The sequence below is a fragment of the Octopus bimaculoides genome, chromosome 9, assembly GCF_046866305.1.
Source record: "Octopus bimaculoides isolate indiv1 chromosome 9, ASM4686630v1, whole genome shotgun sequence".
NCBI classification, from domain to species: domain Eukaryota; kingdom Metazoa; phylum Mollusca; class Cephalopoda; order Octopoda; family Octopodidae; genus Octopus; species Octopus bimaculoides.
Genome location: NC_142936.1, coordinates 76,198,205 through 76,216,931, shown reverse-complemented (window position 1 = coordinate 76,216,931; position 18,727 = coordinate 76,198,205). Strand labels below are relative to the sequence as shown.

Sequence of the window (18,727 nt, the reverse complement as noted above, 5' to 3'; positions counted from 1 at the left end):
AGAGAGAGAGAGAGAGAGAGAGAGAGAAAGAGAAATAAAGAAAGAAAGAGAAAGAATGAGAGAGAAAGAGGATGAGGGAAAGAGAGGAAAGATTAAGCAGAAATAACGGCAGGAGGAAAGGGAAAGAAAAGTGAAATATGAGTAAAGGGAGGGAGAAAAAAAGAAAGGAAGTGAAAAGGAAAAAATAGTAAAAAGAAATTAAGGAAAGATAGTAGACATTTGGCAAAGAAAATCGACTGAGAAACATCCGTTCATTTTATAAATACATCGTAATAGCATTTGTTGTTTTATGATTTTCAATAAAATATAAAACATAACATGTCTTCTCTGTTGTGATTAATTGTATATTGTAAAAGAGTGGAAATGGATAGTGTCTTGTCGCTCGTACTACCACACAATCACATCTAGGAGATAATGTTTATCCACGTATCTATGCATAAAATATACATACATCCTCAACCATACATAAATATGTACACATACACACATATGAGTAAATTAATGTAAATACGTAGATATATAAATACATACATACATACGTATGTACATAAATAGATATAACTCACTCTGGTGCAATGGTTAGCATGCAAATATGCATAAACACATATATACATGCTTATATAATATGGATTGTTTGTGAAACGGAAGTGCAAAATTGAGCTCCTGGTTGGAGAGAGTATTATTTGTTCTATGAAGAGTAGGTGAACGTGATGAGCTAGAAATTTTGCTTGATTTTATTCATGGTGTGTTACTGCAAAGAAAATGGCGGCTTCGGGCTACAACAGCCGAACATTGATGTGTTTTCCAGTTTTGCTAGTAATTCTTATATCGCCGGTTGATTGGTTACATAACTAACATCAAAGGCTGAGAAGTTTGTGCCTGACAGTTTTTGATATAAAAGATTCATACACATGTACACATACACTTATATAGATACATTTATATATTTGCATGTGTCGGAGTGATTAGTTCTCTATATAGATCTACGTTTTGCTGTGTGAATATTGAGAACCTGAATTTACTTAGTTGCACTAATAAGCGATGTATCAAATCAACTCGCGTTAATTAAAGACCGAAAATTTAATTTATATACAAGTTTTCAGTGTGCAATAACAGAGAACTATAATCATGTACATTTGTTGAATATGTTTTCTCAAATTTTGGTGAAATATGAAACTCTTTCAAATTTTATTTGGAATAGCTTTCATAGATTTTAAGGTGAAAATTCTGTGTAACAAGTTTTGTTGATAAAAGTGATATATTGATTATTAAACCGATATAGCGATTTATGTACTCGTTGTAAAATGTATTACATATATTTCACGCAACGGAGTAAATGTAAATGTCTATCTTGAGCCCATTAAAAAACTTAATTTAATCTAAACCTTAAAGTTCGCACTTTTATGTTCTGCAAGATGTTTTGATGAGTGTTCACTCAGTAAACAGAGATTTCTTGTGGTAAGAATGAAAGGCAAGAAATTAAGCATTAAAATTATTATTATTCGGACTACAATGAACCACAATCGTATATTTATATTTTTAATCCAACAAGAATATCCTTTTCCATAACCTGGAGAAAGCTCATGATTCCCAGACTTATTGAAATAGAAGTGACACTGTCACGATTATTTGTGGACGGATAGAAGTATACAAAAAGTAATAGATAAGTCGCTTTCTATGTTTTTCTGTACCTTGAAGTGGTGTAAGACCTGGGATTGTATAGTAGGCATTAAATGCTATGACGCTCATCCAAAAGAAAAACATAAGGGGAAAATAATGCTTCAGACAAGCTAATGATTTACACAGAAAAGTCGATGTAATTTGCAGTGGGATAAGAAACATGCCATACAACGTGCTGATAAAAGTCTTATAAGTAATTTACCTGGTAATGTAAGAAGTTCTGGTATAGACTGTAACAGAGTCTGCAAGCCCCACTAATTTAATATAGTTCGCCACAATATCAAAAATTACTGTCTTACCATTAACATTATTTACACAGATACTTAGGCCTCGAGGATCTCGAATGAATTCTGATTCGTTATGCTTCGTGTGAGGAGAATTTAAATAGAGAAATCTAAAATTAGTGAAATGATATTGGATTTCTTTTGGGCTTTTAGTTGTACAATTTAAGATGAAGCTAAAGTCTACTTGTCGACAGTTATTCTTCGGTTCATCGTAAAGAAATTCATGTGAACAAGATGACAATTCGTTCAAATATTCTTTTTCGTAATTTGCATTTAATATTTCTACTGTGTTATGATTATAATTAAATATTACTATTACGCTATACACCTTTCTATATGACTTTTCTATGGAGATCATTTCGTTGCAGTCAATATTATTAATGTCAGTACCATTACAGATGGCGAAGTGAATGTTATTAAAATTAGTTCCATTTGATCTCAGATTAGCCATTGCTCAAACATACAAGAAGAAACTAAAGATGTATTGGTAACTTTTCAGGGACAATTTGAAACATAATCTGTATATGGATATCTATTTTTTTATTGCCCACAAGGGGCTAAACATAGAGGGGACAAACAAGGACAGACAAAGGGATCAAGTCGATTACATCAACCCCAGTGCGTAACTGGTACTTATTTAATCGACCCCGAAAGGATGAAAGGAAAAGTCGACCTCGGTGGACTCAGAACGTAACGGCAGACGAAATACCGCTAAGCATTTCAACCAGCATGCTAACGATTCTGCCAGCTGCCCTCATCTGTATATGGATATTGACAACCTTTAAAGTTCAATGGCGCTCTAGTGGATTTATTAAAGTGATTATTTTTCAACATGTGAAGGAAGAGTGATAAATCAATATCCATTTTATGATTACATTTGTAGTGAACTGTCCATAATATGTATTCCTCTCCGTTACAAAGAGCACAGAACAAATTCCTGTAAAGTCTTTTAGTTCGTTTTCCCAAAGCGGGTATGTTGTATAATCGGTCATTCTCGTCCGGTGTTTCACAGTAAGTGACGTGTTTTTTAATTGAATGGTCGCTAGGACAGCGGTCAAATAGAAAATAGTTGTCTAATTCATCATCATCTGTTAGATTGATTTCCCAAAGAAGGTATGCTGCATAATTAGTCATTCTCGTCTGATGTTTGTAGTAAGTAACATGTTCTGTAACTGAATGGTTACATAATATATATATATATATATATATATATATATATATATATATATATATATATATATATATATGTGTATGTGTGTGTGTGTGTGCATGTAATCACCGGATGCTGTTTGAGTGAGCATTATACTGAGCTAAAACTTCCAAAGAGTGACGCAAACCCTATGTCCTACTTCGACCTCCTCGTGGTACCACCTGGATCTAAACCAACAGGAGGGGACGACTGCGGGTGTCTGGCGCAGTATAATCAGGCCGCTCCAAGGGGATGGGGCTTGTTATCCATGATCGGCACCCTATCAAGGAGAAGGACACTGCGATATAAAACCTACGACACGAGAATCTCTCTGTCATCGCCCCAGCTGACTGAGCCTCGGCAGATGAAAGGGCAGGGCAAGTTCTGCGCAGACTGCACTTCACTTAAAACTCCATCGCGCAGGTCGAAGGACCTGTCTGCGTCCACAACCACAATCACAACTCCCCAAGCCCTGTAACGATGGGAAGGGGACGAAAGATGTTAGTGGAAGCCGTAGCTCATAGCCTGCATGCAAGCGGTTCAGGACATTGGTCGCCTGGTGCTGACACTCAGGCGACAACATCACTAGGAAGCATCCCTAACGACCAAGCAGCCTTATCTAGGAAGAGCACTGCTTGCTCCACATGGAGAGGGGCCTAGAAAAGATGGCCTAAAGAAGGCTCGTCTCCTACACCACCAGTTAGGAAACCACTGCCAACGGGCATCTTCTTCAAGCGGTCGAATACGCACAATTACAAAAAGGAAAGACTCTACACACCCTTGAAATGTTGCCAAGGGTCTGAGGATAGGATCTCATGTCGGAACGTCGGGACTATTCTTGACTCAGGCGACACAGGGCGCCCAGAACGCCGATCTGCTCTCATTGTACATGAACTGTCCAGACTAGATATTGATATCGCAGCCCTTAGCGAAGTCCGGCTCCCAAAGGAAGGCAGCTTGAAAGAACATACTGCCGGATACACCCTATATTGGTCAGGTAGGCCCCCCCCATCAGAAAGATGCCGTTCAGGTGTCGGTGTCATTACCTCAAAGCTGGAAAGTCTACCAGGAGGTCATTCTGACGGCATTATCTCCATGCACCTCACTCTGAAAAACAAGCAGCATGCCATGATCTTCAGCGTTTACACTCTGACCCTCCAAGCAGACCCAACAGACAAGGACAAGTTCTACTCAAACCTGTGCAGACTCCTCCAGGGAATTCTCACCGACGATAAGGTCATAATCCTAGGAGATTTCAACTTCAGAGTGGGCGAAGATTCAGATACCTGGAAAGGAGTCCTCGGAAAGCATGAGTTTGGGAATTGCAACGACAACGGGCGACTCTTGCTTGAGTTTCACACCGAACATCAGCTTGTCATCACCAATATCCTCACTTCAAGCCCAAACCAACAAAAAAGACAGGACCGGCTAACAACAAGAAGATCAAAACTAGCGGGGTGCAGCTAAATAAAGTGAAAGTAAACTTCCAGGCAAGACTACAATCAAAGCTTGATGAATCCAATTGCCCCTCAGATCACTTTCCAGAAATCCTATAGGAACAACTGAAAACTGGCATCCTACAGACCTGCAGAAATCCTAGGCTTTACGAATAACAAAAAACAAAGATTGATTTGACGAAAACGATGTACCGATCCAGGAATTATTAAAGAAGAAGAAATCTGCCCACCAAGCACATCTGGCACAACTGTCCTGCCTTTAACTTTCTGTAGCGCAAACTCCGTAAAGTTCAGAATGAGTGGTGGACCAACATCTCACGGTGAACCCAACTGTGCGCTGACTCTGACGACTACAGAGCGATCTATGAAGCTCCAAAGGCAGTTTACGGCCCAACACATCAAGTCCAGAGTCCCTTGCGCAGCTCAGATGGCCAGGCCCTTTTCACAGACACAGCATCCATCCTCAACCGCTGGTCTGAATACTTTCAGGCCCTCTTCGGTGCGAAGCGAGTTGTCCAGGAAAACGCAAATCCTCCACATCCAACAACAACTTGTCAGAGTGAAGCTAGATGAGCCTCCAATCCTGGAAGAGACCAAAGTTGCCATAGGCCAGCTGAAGAGTAGAAAGGCAGCGGGAGTTGATGAGATATGGAAGCATGGGGGTCTTGTCATGCTAACCTTCACGAGCTCCTCGTTGCGTGCAAGGAATAGGATAAGCTGCCACAAGATCTCCCTGATGGTGTCATCCTTAAACTGTACAAAAACAAAGGGGAAAAGTCAGACTGCTCAAACTACTAGGGGACCACCATACTTTCCACTGCAGGAAAAGTTCTAGTAAGATTACTCCTCAACAAATTTTCTCTGTCCATTGTCGAAAACCATCTTCCAGAAAGCCAATGTGGTTTCAGAGCCAACAGGAGCACAACAGATATGGTTTTCGTTCTCAGACAGCTCCAAGAAAAGTGTCGGGAGCAAAATAAACCACTTTATGTAAAACTTGCCGATCTGACGAAAACGTTGGACATAGTGAGCAGGAAAAGTCTGTGGCAGATCCTAAACCGACTTGGCTGTCCCATAAAATTCCTAACAATGATCGCCCAACTTCACAAAGACCAACAAAGACAAGTCCGCCTGACTAGTGACATTTCAGAGCCATTCCTCATCAATTACGGCGTGAATCAGGGCTGTATCCTGGCACCAACTCTCTTCAACATCTTCTTCAGCATGATGCTCAAGCAGGCTACTGCAGACCTCGACGCTGAAGACGGCGTCTCCATCAGGCAGTTTGGATGATAGTCTTTTCAAAATCCGGCGCCTGCAGACCCACACCAAGACTCAAGAGCAACTGATCCAGAACTTCTTCTTTGCTAATGATGCCGCACTTGTCGCGCACACAGAAAGAGCCCTGCAGCGCATCACATCCTGCAACTCTTCTGGACGGTGAGTGCTACCATAATCATTGCCTTCAGTTCATCTTTGGTGTTATAAGGATTTTGTTGGTCTCTCACCCAACTGTGCTCCAGACATAATAATCAAGGGGGTTGCAGTCTGAGGAGTTACGTGGCCAGATGTAAGGGGTGATGTGGTCATAGAAATTGTCTGACAGCCATGATTGAGTTCTCCTGCTTTTGTGGCATGGTGCAGAGTCCTGTTGTCAGGGTTTTCCAGCAGCCACTCTCTTGACCTAGGGCAGCACTACCTCTTCCAGGCACTTGATGTAGTACTCCGTGTTAAGACTGAGGTCGTGTGGGAAGATGAATGGAGGGCTAACGTCACCATCACTTGTGATCAATCCAAACTGGATGTCTGATTTTTATCATTCTCGGTATATGTCTTGGGGACACGGCGAGTCAATGGTTGTTCTGTGTGTTCACCATCTGATCGTGACAGAATTTTTTCTCGTCTGAGAAAAACCAAAGTATGTTCGGTTGGAGGGGTTGCTTGAGTTTGCCTAAAAGCTTCAGAACTCTGCCTTTCCTATTGTCCTTGATGGCTTGGGATAAAAATCGACCCTTTCTCATCTTATATGAAGAATACTAAATGTCTTCATGCACTACCTGCCTAATAATAAACTCCCATATCGCTGGCGATGGACCTGACTGAGTTGGAGGGATCGTTGTTAATCATGGACTGGATCTCACCAACAAATTCAAGAGTTATTTTCCTATCAAAACAATCAGAGTGAGTTTTCCGAGCTACCGTACCTCAGAACTTACCATTAAACTCATCCAACTACTTCCGAATGTTGACACCCAAAAACTATGAAATGTTCGTGTTGGAGCTTCCTGCGCGAATGCCAAGCAGTACAGGATGCCGTTTCCAAATTTCTAACAGAGTGAATTGCGAAATGCATAGCGGTATTTCCTTTGCCTTTACGTTCTGAGTTCAAATCCCGACGAGATCGACTTTGCCTCTCATCCTTTCGGGGTCGATAAATTAAGTACTAGTTGCGTACTGGGGTCGATCTAATTGACTGGCCCCCTCCACAAATATTTCGGGCCTTGTGCCTAGAGTAGAAAAGATTATATATATATGGATAATCATAGTTGTTTCATCTTACCACTTTTGGATTAGAATTTCATTATTAGTGATGTTTATAAATCGTTAGTTCCCCCCTCTGGAGATTTGTCCATAAACTTGAACAACACGTCTGGATCTCGAATAGCAATGAAGTTATTCAGAATATATTTTATGCCATGAAAAACTCTAAATCTATTGCATGAATGTTTTTTGATTTAGAATTCAAGTCAACTGATTCAAACTTTTACATCATTTCCAGAAAGTATAAAAGGTGTTTTACATTATATATCTGAAAACATAATTCAATTTTATAATACCAAACGTAGAAAAAACATTTAGTATAATAGTTGCAAACTAATAACTACGAATTAGTTGATGTCATGGTAACTTACGTGATGGGAAAGTATTAAAGTATTTGAAAGTTTCTTGGTGCTCTTAAAAGTGGAAGGGAAATATTATTCAAGGAAATAAAACATACTGACATATAGTAATTGGTTGTAGTCCGTGTAACTCATAACTGCTGCGTCGTTTTTGCTGTCTTCGAAAAAATTTTTGCCATGCAAATTGTATATGAATACATTGAATAAATGGATTTAGACACTGAGGATTTGTCAGGTTAATCTTACACATTAATTTTTAACTCTTCTGGTACAAATTAGAATATAATTGTTCGTAATGTCACCAGATCTCTGGAAATAGTTAAGGTCAAACAATCATATAAATGATATGTTTTTCATCAAATAAGACAGAAGTTATTTGCACAATTTTATCAATAGAAATATTTATAATCTATGTTGCCATATGCACCTTCAGAATCATGTTATTGCAGCACACAATTCTTTCTCAATGCCAGTCTCTATGGAATGGCCATCTTTTCATAATTGCAAATATATTTTATGTGTAATTTTGTATATTTTATTTATTGCTCTAACGTAACGAATATGAGGTGCTCTTTGTGCTAGGTCGCTATTTCATGACATTTGATAATTGGACATGCATTTTAAGAAAGTTGTAATGCTCCAGGGTTACGGTAATAAGGCAAGGTTCTTTGGCTATTCCAGTATTTGCAGCAGTATGAAATTGTTATGATATTGTTATCTAATTAACCGACAAAACAACGCGACCATTATCAAAATATGAACTAATGACTTATTGAAATGGCTATGCCTGGGAGGAAATAGTATATTGCCACGTTAGATACTGCCTTGATGACATTAAAAACACATTGTATCATAACTTGATCAATTGTTATTCGTTTTTTAAAAGGAATCAATTATAAGGCTATTGGGTGAAGTACTTTACACATTCACATAAATTGATCACTGTGCACTGGATGAATGCCAGCAACTTTTAGCAGGGTCATGTCCCTACCCGGATGACAAGTGGACGAACGTTGTTATGTCTCAAGGAGCCGTTAAAAGGTAAGTTGGTATCAAACTTTTGACCTATAATATGTTCACCACTTATTTGGAAGTTTATGAGAGATGACTTGGCGGAAAAGTTATATAATCTGGAAGGTAACAAGATACTTCAAGAAGAACATAAATGATGCACGAAGCAAAATAGGCCCGAAAAAAAAAACACCCACTCGCTGTTTACATATTAGGACCAGGGACAAACCTGAATCAGATCAAAAACAATAGCGACCACAGCAACTAAAATATAGAAATAATAATCATGATTTTAATTTCAGTGACAAAATGGATAAGGATATATTTTCAAATATTGCTAAATTTGTGTTTTATTCTATTTTCATAAATATCTCACATTCTATTCAAGTTCAGTATGCATATTAACTCGAGTAATGTTAGAATATATATCACCATACATATACTTATAAATGTAAATTTCTCACTAATGCACAGATGGCGGTTTTACATTGTCGTGTCTCTGCTTTTTCCTATACTACACGCTTTCAAGGACCATATGGAGGGTAAATAAAAGAAGAGAAAGCTGCACACACACACACACACACACACACACACACACACACACACACACACGCACGCATTTATATATATATATATATATATACGAGGTGTTGTCATAAAGTAAAAAAAAAGCAAGTAATATTTAAAAATTTCTCATTTTGATTTAGTCTCCTTGAGAGTATTCACCTTGGGAGTCTACACACTTCTGCCAGCGTTCCTGCCACTCTTGGAAACATTTCTGGAAATCACTTTTTGGGATGCTATAGAGTTGTGCCTTCGAGTTTTGCTTAATGTCCTCTGTTACTCAAATCTTCTCACTTTGAGTGTTTTTCTGAGCTTTGGGAATGGCCAACAGTCACACGGAGCCAAATCTTGACGAGATATGCTTGGATCACATGAGCGGAATGAACTGACTGAACAGACTCTTGCCTGATTCCAACTTCGGCAACAATCTCCTAAATTGTTACATGACAGTTTCCATAGGCTATTTCTCGAATCATTTCGACGTTTCTGCTAGTCGATGGTCTGCCACAATGTGGCTCACTGTCAACTGAGGTGCGGCCATCTTTGAACTGGTTGTACCACTCCTTTATTTGTGTTTTTCCATAGCGTCATCTCCAAAGGCCTTCTGAATCTTCTCGATAGTTTGGGCTTGCGTATCACCAAGATTTTGGCAGAATTTAATACAGAATCTTTGCACAATGCGATCGGTCATCTTGACCCAAGAAGAAAATTCGCAGCACACTCTTCACGTCTTTACAAAACGTTTCCCTTCGGGAGAATGGCGCAACCTACAGACACAAAACGTTTTTGCATGCTCAGGAGTGACACAGTCACCTAACACCCATGCAGATTTTGCTTACGCATTATTATTCTGTGCAAAAAAATCAAAGTCCGATACTTTTTGACTACACCTCGTATATATATATAATTGATTCATTTGTGTGCATGTATGGACATTTGTGTATGTACATTTAAATGTACATATATGTATTTATCTATTTATGCTTATTTATGTATATGTATGTATCTGTTAAAGTATGCATATATATGTGGGTTTTTACGGTTTTTATATTTTTATATGTGGATATTTTTAACTTAACCTTATGAACTTTATAAAATCTCTGAAGAGGCCTAGAGAATCATCCATGTACCTCTATTTCATCTATTAATTACTTCAGTCTACTGGAGTGATATAAATAGAATGATGCATATAACCCTAGACTGAAACAGCTGTAAGTCATTATCCCATTTTCTGTCACTACGTGTCATTTTTTAATTACTGATATGACATAATATGTCATATGTGTTTCTACATTGTTATTATTGTCCTTTTAGTAAACAAATAAACAAGTAAATTGACGCAATACAATGTCTGCAAGTTGATGAATACCACCTGTTCCCCTCCATTTTCTTATTGCTATATAAATTAATGGTAAAATATCTTTTTACCCGCACCCATTTATTGCACATGGTAATGCAATGAAAAAACACTAGTGTAATAATATTTGGGTATTCTTCCAGCAGTATGTTGGATAGATATCTCTTAGTGGGTTGGATTCACAACCCCTAACTTTCTTGGATTTATACATACATATAAATATTTACACACACACACACACACACACAAAACACACGCACACATACACACACACACTCACATGCACACACACACACGCACGCACGCACACACACACACACACACACACACACACACACACACACACACACACACACACACACACACACACAACACACATATATACAGAGATGACAGAGGTAAATAGATATACATTCAAATTATTGATTAATTGTTATAAGGAGAATATTTAATATCTGGTAGACATTCCCTTTGCATGTTTCAATGCAAGGAGCCTATTAGGCATGTTACTGACCAGATGACGAAAATTCTCTTGTGGAATTTCTTACCAAGTTTCATGCAGTAATCTCAAAAGATCTGGCTTTGAAGATGCTTTCTTGTTCATTTTATAAAGTGTCCTGTCCATTATGTCCCAGAGGTGTTCAGTCGGCTTCATATCGGGTGACTGGCTTGGCCATGGAAGCTTTTTAATGCTATTCTCATCCAATAAATCTTGGGTCATTTTAGCCGTGTGACAAGGAGCCCCGTATTTCATAAATAAAGAGTCTTCTTTAATCATTTCCCCAATGGAGAAGATTGGAAGGAGTCCTTTCAGCAATGTGGACACATATTCATCTGTGATTACAATTCCCTCACACTGAACCAACTTTGATCAGACATTGCTCCAAAATGCACCCCAGACAATCACAAAATAACTGCCGTGTTTCATTGTTGGCTGCAATCTTTTCATATCAAATTCTTAATCACAATATCTCCAGACCCACACTCGACCACTGACAGGAAATGCAGCAAATCTGGACTCATGAGAGGATATAGCAGTGGCCCAAAACGTTAATGGCCTCTCCATTATCTCACTAGCCCATGATGTTGGATGGTCGAAGAAGTGGCCTGTGCTCTGCCATAGTAACCAAGTTTGTGAAGATACATGACAGCTTTTCTGGGAATGACATTAATTTGTTCTACTATGTCAGAGGCCTCACACGAGGATTATCCTCCACACTTCTCTTAACAAAGAGAGGGGTCCAGGCGAGGTGATGTGGACTCCTTCCACTCTCTGGTGAATTGCAGAATCACTCAATTAACTGTAGAAATCGGGATCCCAAGATTTTCTGCGAGTTTACGCTGAGTATATCCACCTTCAGAATGATCTACAGTACGGCCGCTGTGAAATTCAGACAATTCCAAGGCTTCTTTTGTTCGTGGAATGATTAAACAATCACATATAGTACCTGAAACATAAAAATGGCAATTAATAAAATACATAAACTTTACAACTTAGAATAAACATAAAAAGATGGTTTATGGGGAGTATATATATTTCTGTGATGTTCGTGTGTGTATATATATATATCTATATATATATATATATATATATATATATATATATATATATATATATATATATATGTGTGTGTGTGTGTGTGTGCGTGCGCGCGCACGTGTATATATATATATATATATATATATATATATATATATATATATATATGTATTACACAGGTAGTGTAGACAACAAACAGATGTATTAGTTTAACGCTCGGGAAGTGAAAAAGTTTTTAACGTTTCGAGCCTACGCTCTTCTACAGAAAGAAACACAGAAAGAAACAGGGAGAGAAAATAAAGAATATATATATATAGGATGCGCTTCTTTCAGTTACCGTCTACAACATCCGCTCAAAGGTATTTGGTCGGCCAGATGCTATAGTAGGAGAGACTAGTATAAGAAGCCACGCAGTGGGACTGACCCGGGAATCATATGTTTGGGAAGCAATCTTCTTACCACACAGTCACGTTTCCATCTATCTATCTATCTATCTATCTATCTATCTATCTATCTATCTATCTATCTATCTATCTATCTATCCATCTATCTATCTATATATATCTACACACACATACACATATAACATGTATATGCTAATATATATATATATATATATATATATATATATATATATATATATATATATATATATATATATATATATACACATACATACATACATGCAGACATACATACATACATACATACATACATACATACATACGCAATTGTATTTATATATTTTCATCCCACTACTGCTGAAATGGAATTCCTGCTATTTAGATATCTCGCTGACATTTTGAAATCATTACCTTTTCACTCTACATGAACTTGAAATAAATCATTATTACTAATACTAGCAAATCTACCCATCTAAGATGGAGGCATAAAATGTGGGAAGGAAGTCGTAACAACAGTACATATTGAAAAATGTGATAAATGGATTTTAATATCAATATGATTACAAAACTTCTTTATAGACGATATCTTGCGTGTGGTCGACACTAATTTTCAAATTACTGGAGTCCGTTGCTCGACACATAGCGACGTATAACTGGCTGTGTGGAAACATCAGAATGGGTAAAAATACACCTACACGATGTAAAGTCTGGACCTGTGTCTTGTAAATGAAAAAAAAACAGTTTTATAGGAAACTGTACTTGTCTTGATTTTCGGCGAGCTAGAGTGTTCCTTATCTGTTCCGAAGCTCTCTCTGTTACTTGGTGAGCTAGCGTATCCCTGTTCTGTTCTGACGCTCTCACTTCTGTATCAAGGTGAATTCTATGAGTTTCTGTATCCTTCTTCTGTTAGGATTGTCTGTATTCACTGTTATATTTTCTCTTATGTTTTATAGTGGCAGCTTTCCTCGTAGTCCTACCAATTCCTGATCTCCGTTTCCAGGTCATAATGGCGTGAAACGAAGGAAAATTTAATAAAGCGTTACACAGCTTCATGCATACAATCGTTATTGATAATGTTCCTAGTAGTCATACGCCAATTGATGAGCCGAAGCCATCACAATCATTCGTTAATAAAGCTATCCTAAACTAAAACTTTCTTATATGGCATAATTTAGTGGAAAAGTAAGTTGATTTATTTTCCTTTGCTTCTTTTATTAGAAGTTACCTCCCTTTATTTTTGTTTACTTTTTTATGCCTGTAATTTTTATTAGCTTTTTAGTACACCCGTAGACTGAACAATTACCCTAAATAGCCAGTAAATAACCATACTTTTAAAAATGTTTTACGCTAAAAACCCGCCTGATTACCTCCTTGGTAATTCCGAAAAACATCGTGACCATTGGTTCAGACGTTTCACCGTGACGAGGGTACAGACAGACGCCCATTATAGTATGATATATTAGATAGGGTGCAGTTCAACTAACCCAATGTAATTGTTGCTGCTACTTTTATTGTCTTTGAATGCATTTTCCCTATTCAAATGTTTATAATAATACATAAATCAGAGCATGAATAAATCAAATAAGTGATTTGTGATACTGAGAATTGTTAGGTTTTTATAGTCCATGAAAGAAGTGGACTAAGTGGATCCTTGGAATGTCAATTTAATTGACTTGCAGTGTTTGTTCAGGTAGTTCAAATACGGTCGGAGTTCAAATACGTTCGTAGTTCAAATACGGTCTATGTTCAATTTGACTATTATTCTGTCCGGGTTTATAAAAAAAAAATGCATCAGTTCAGTTCAGTAATTGAGCGGGCTTTATAAAGCGCTGTTATACGTTGCGTTATTCGTTCCTCTTTCTTTCGTTGTTTGTCAAAAAAGATGCTGGTGAGATACATTAACGAATGTTGTCTTTTTATTGGCCGAAAATGATGGCATAGAGAAGAGCAGTATACTTAATGGGGAGCAGCTGGGTTTTCATGATGCAGAAACTTCTTTAGATTATATAATAATTTCCTTGAGGCAAAAACACTTCAACATTCCCATATTTCTGGCAGTATGATCAGTTAGGCCATTGTTATCTAATATATCAATACAAAAATGTGAGCATAGTCGAAATATGACTTAATTACTTATTGAAATGACTATAAATAGGAGTAGCATATTCCCACGTTCAATACTCTCATGCAGTTTATCCAATATATGACTCGCGGTCGAATGAAAATGTGATTAAATGTGTTCCTGGCTTGACTATCATGCCTTTTCTTTTTCACATATATAATGTGTCCTGAACGGCATAATATTTCTAAAGATAGATGAACATAAAACAATTTAGCAGGTTGAAACAATACATTCAGCCCCGCCCTTTTCTATATTGACTTGACTTCCTATGATTTATTTATTATAATATTCTGATGAATATTATTATCAATAATATTTAATTTAATTACTTTTCTGTCATCCAATGATTATTCTAATCTTACATCCTCCTATATTTGTGTGTTTGTTCTCTGTTTGTATGTGTTTATATTAGTCTTCTTAGAGAGAATGACCAAGAGAAATTGTTGGAGAAACAGCTACTATTATCATGGCTTACCATCGGGCGCAAAGATTGATGACTGGAGATTGTCCGATTCGACTGTAGGTTCGTTAATCGATGAGTGGACCAATAACGGATAGGCGCCACCGCAGCATTTACAAAGCAAATAATGCTTCGCGTTATTTGTTACAAATGTTATAAGTCTTCTTCAATCCCTTTTTGTCTCCAAGATAGTCGTCCATATTAAGACTATTTTAAGTGGTCTTCTATCTGAGCAAGTCAGATAGTGGTCATAAGGCGTTCAGACACTAAGATGGAAAATTAATACATCGTGCTTGCACCTTCCATGAGTGATCAAAATACCAGTCTGGTATGTTCTGATGATTCAAGGAGAAGGTACTGAGCGAAATTCTAACTCAAGAAGAAGGCGAAAAACTTCTTATACAAACTACAGCGTCAATACTAAAGCATCTAATGTAAGCGTTAGAGTTGTGACATGTTTAGCTCTTGTTTAGTTCTATAGAAACTAAACGCAACACCAGTCCAACATACCGTATTAAAACAGGTTCTAAGTTGAAGAATACTTTGTACAAACACTCGTTTTAATCATAATTGTTTCGCCATGTGATATTTTTCCAGTAATGTTATAAAGTACCTTATCAAACACCACCTTTTAATCATTCACAAGACCTTTGGTAAAACCGATATTATCCCAATGGACACTAAATGTTTTTGAAAAAGAGACAGGGAAAGAAAGAAACATTTATCTCATCTGTGAAATGCCTGTTTATATTGCCTAAGCTGCAAGAGTCGTTAGAGAGCAAAATAAAAAATAAAAAACCCTGCGGTATTTCTTCCGATACTTTACGTTCTGAGTTCAAATTCTGCCGAAGTCAAATTTGTTTTTCATCCCTCCAGATCAAATTAAAAACTCCCCTTAAGATTGCCAACCTCGCGCCTATATTAAAAACAACTCTCTGCTACTTATTTCATACTTTTTTCTTGTTAAATGTGTGAGTATATCTACCGGTCGAAGTGCTGATTTTTTGGGGTCGCATCATACCTTTCTGCAATGTTAACATGGTTGAAATTACTTTGTAAATTCTCCGATATTTCAGCAGTAATTTGGTGAGAAACTGTAGCTTACGACATCAATATTCAGTGGCATCGTGTACTTCGGTGTGTGTTTTGTTGTTTTGTAGTCATGCATTTCGACTGATTATAAAAGTTGCTCTTTCATGAAATTTAGAACTACAAGTACCAGTACCGTCGTTATCATCATCATCATCATCATCATCATCATCATCATCATCATCATCATCATCATCATCATCATCAGCAACAGCAACAAGAACAAGAACAAGAACAACAATAACAACAACAACAACAACGTCAGTTCCCATCAACTCGCTACCATATTACTATCATGTGATTGTTATTTTGGGCGCCAAACATGCTTTCACCTCATATTTATATGACGTATATCACAGTAGCATATTGCATCTGATTTCCAAGCATATTCTACAAAGGCAGTGTTAACACTCTCTGTTGGCGTATTCTTGTGCCATCTCAAGTGATTGCAAAAGATAAAAAAAGACATACATAAAACAACGTAAATATAAATAATATACTTAATGTGTAAATTAGTTTTACCTAGGTTTACGTTAGATTCATAAACAAATTGCTTAGGTTTACATTGGATACATAAGCAGAAACAGGAAATTAGACTAAATAGGAAACTGGCTACTACTACTACTACTACTACTACTACTACTACTACTACTACTACTACTACTACTACTACTACTACTGATGCTGCTCTGCTGCACCACCACCACCACCACCACAACCGCCACCATCACCATCAGTATTAAAATTGTCTTTGTCATTCATGTTGGTGTTCTATTTCTCACAGAATTAATAAGAAAAAGTTGTATAATAACTATACCTGTTTGTGAAACTTTTATGTCAGAATCTCTCATCTGGAGTACTGTCTTATGCTGATCGGGTTCAGGAGTTTTCCGGTTTGATACTTCTTCAAACGTCTCGTTTAATTTGATTTCTATAATATTTTTATTCTCGTATATTGATTTATTTTCTATTTCAGTTATAAATTGCCTAAAGCAAGTCGTTATACCCTTGTGTCGAACCTTTTTACTCGAAGTACCTGATCAAATCTTCCTTGATGCCGCAGCATTTGGCACATCATTCACCTAACATTTATTATCGTTGTGAACTTACTGCTACAATTTCCTTTTATTGTTTTAGAGGAGCCTGTTCTATGCATATTGATTTATTCTTTGTGGGTCTTTATTTTTTTTATATGGATTTACCAAATTCTTTTACCCTACCTCTGGCTTAGCGTTCTGTAACCCCCTGCGTATAATGTTATAGTTTCTCGGGAGATCGTTCTTGTATCTTTTCCTCCTCATGAACTTCTTTTCAGTTTCACAGTGATACAAACTGCACAGTATGAGGTTATTTTCGTTTCTAATATTCTCAACCTTGACTTTAGCTAATTATTTATCTAGTCTTGTAATTTCACTTCCGATTCCTTTGAAGTCGCCAAACTCATTCTGTCCCGATTTCTCTTCCCATTTAAACATTGAAATAAGTTCCTTTCTTTTTATTTGCCTATCCTCAGTAATATCCTTCCCCTTAGCGAATTTATTTCGTCTTCGATACCACTTCTTTCCTGCTGACGACCCATTGATCTTTTCCTTCTCTTTACCTTTCACATATGTGACAAATTCTTTCTGCTGCAGCTGTGATAGCCAATATTTTGTCATGATTCAATTATTTTTAAAATCTAAAACTCCTTATTTTGTCGCCAAGAACAAGTCTTTCTCTATTTCATGCATTCGTTGCTCACGCTCACTCCCTAATAATTCTGACGTCATTTTCTGAACGTTTTCTCCTAATACTTACACCAGTAGTTGCAGTGCTACCGGGCCCATCATACTATGGATACGGATACTAGCCTTGCAAGATACCTTCACTTAAGGATCTTTCATTCATCAGCGGCGCTGCAATATACATTTTTATCTGATACTAATCGAATACAGAGGACTGTAGTGATAATTTGACGCAATTATTGGTGTTGTTATAGGCAAAATATCATAGGGAGTATACTAAACAAACCTAAAATGTATATCATCCCATAGTGACATACGGAACCCCTGTAAGCAGATACGTTACACTGCAGTAACAATTATTATTTTATTGTCATCCAACGTGATTCTGTAGTACAGTACACCATGTTTAGTTTTAGCAACACGAATAGCAACATTACCAATAATGATATCGAAATACTGTTCGGATGCCTGTTGACTCTCCTGTCTTAATCCACCACCCTTCGTAAGGTTCCCAATTTTCGTCATGCAGGTTGTTCATATAGGTAAGAATAAAGGGAAAATTACACTCTCTTCGGTACATAAGCTCGGTGGGGTCGCTGGTTTAGCTGGTGACGTGTGTTCAGATTGTATTTCATCGTATTGCTACTATGTTAAGTTTGTATATTATTGCATGGCTACAAGTAGAAGGTTTTGTCCTGTTATTCCACAATTCAATGACCATTTTATTTTCTCTTCTTTGGGGATACGTAAATACCACTATCACGTATTGTGGAGGAGGTTGGAGAGGGTATACTCCGCCCTGAACGATGGATTATTGTCAGGAAATGTGAGAGCAGAAAAATAAATATGCTAAGATTAGGGTACCTATTGCGGAGATTAGAGATGAAGATAAAATATTTAGCGTATACCAAATAAGTGTAACTTGTTTTAAACTAACTTTGCTTTT

General features: G+C 37.2%; 2 protein-coding genes across 2 annotated transcripts; both read left to right on the top strand.

Moving 5' to 3' along the window:
• The first annotated feature begins 3,125 nt into the window (after positions 1–3,125).
• Positions 3,126–4,620, top strand: LOC149134204 (protein CFDP2-like). The gene is made up of 2 exons (XM_089358202.1): positions 3,126–3,132; positions 4,001–4,620. The coding sequence occupies exons 1-2, from the start codon at positions 3,126–3,128 to the stop codon at positions 4,618–4,620; spliced, it is 627 nt and encodes a 208-aa protein (XP_089214328.1).
• A 920-nt stretch (positions 4,621–5,540) lies between these two features.
• Positions 5,541–5,903, top strand: LOC149134203 (uncharacterized). The gene has a single exon (XM_089358201.1). It carries the CDS (start codon positions 5,541–5,543, stop codon positions 5,901–5,903), a length of 363 nt encoding a protein of 120 aa, XP_089214327.1.
• The last annotated feature ends 12,824 nt before the right edge of the window (positions 5,904–18,727 follow it).

Excerpts from the sequence above, each read along its gene's own strand:
- LOC149134203 (XM_089358201.1), top strand. The coding sequence starts at position 5,541 with ATGGTTTTCGTTCTCAGACAGCTCCAAGAAAAGTGTCGGGAGCAAAAT.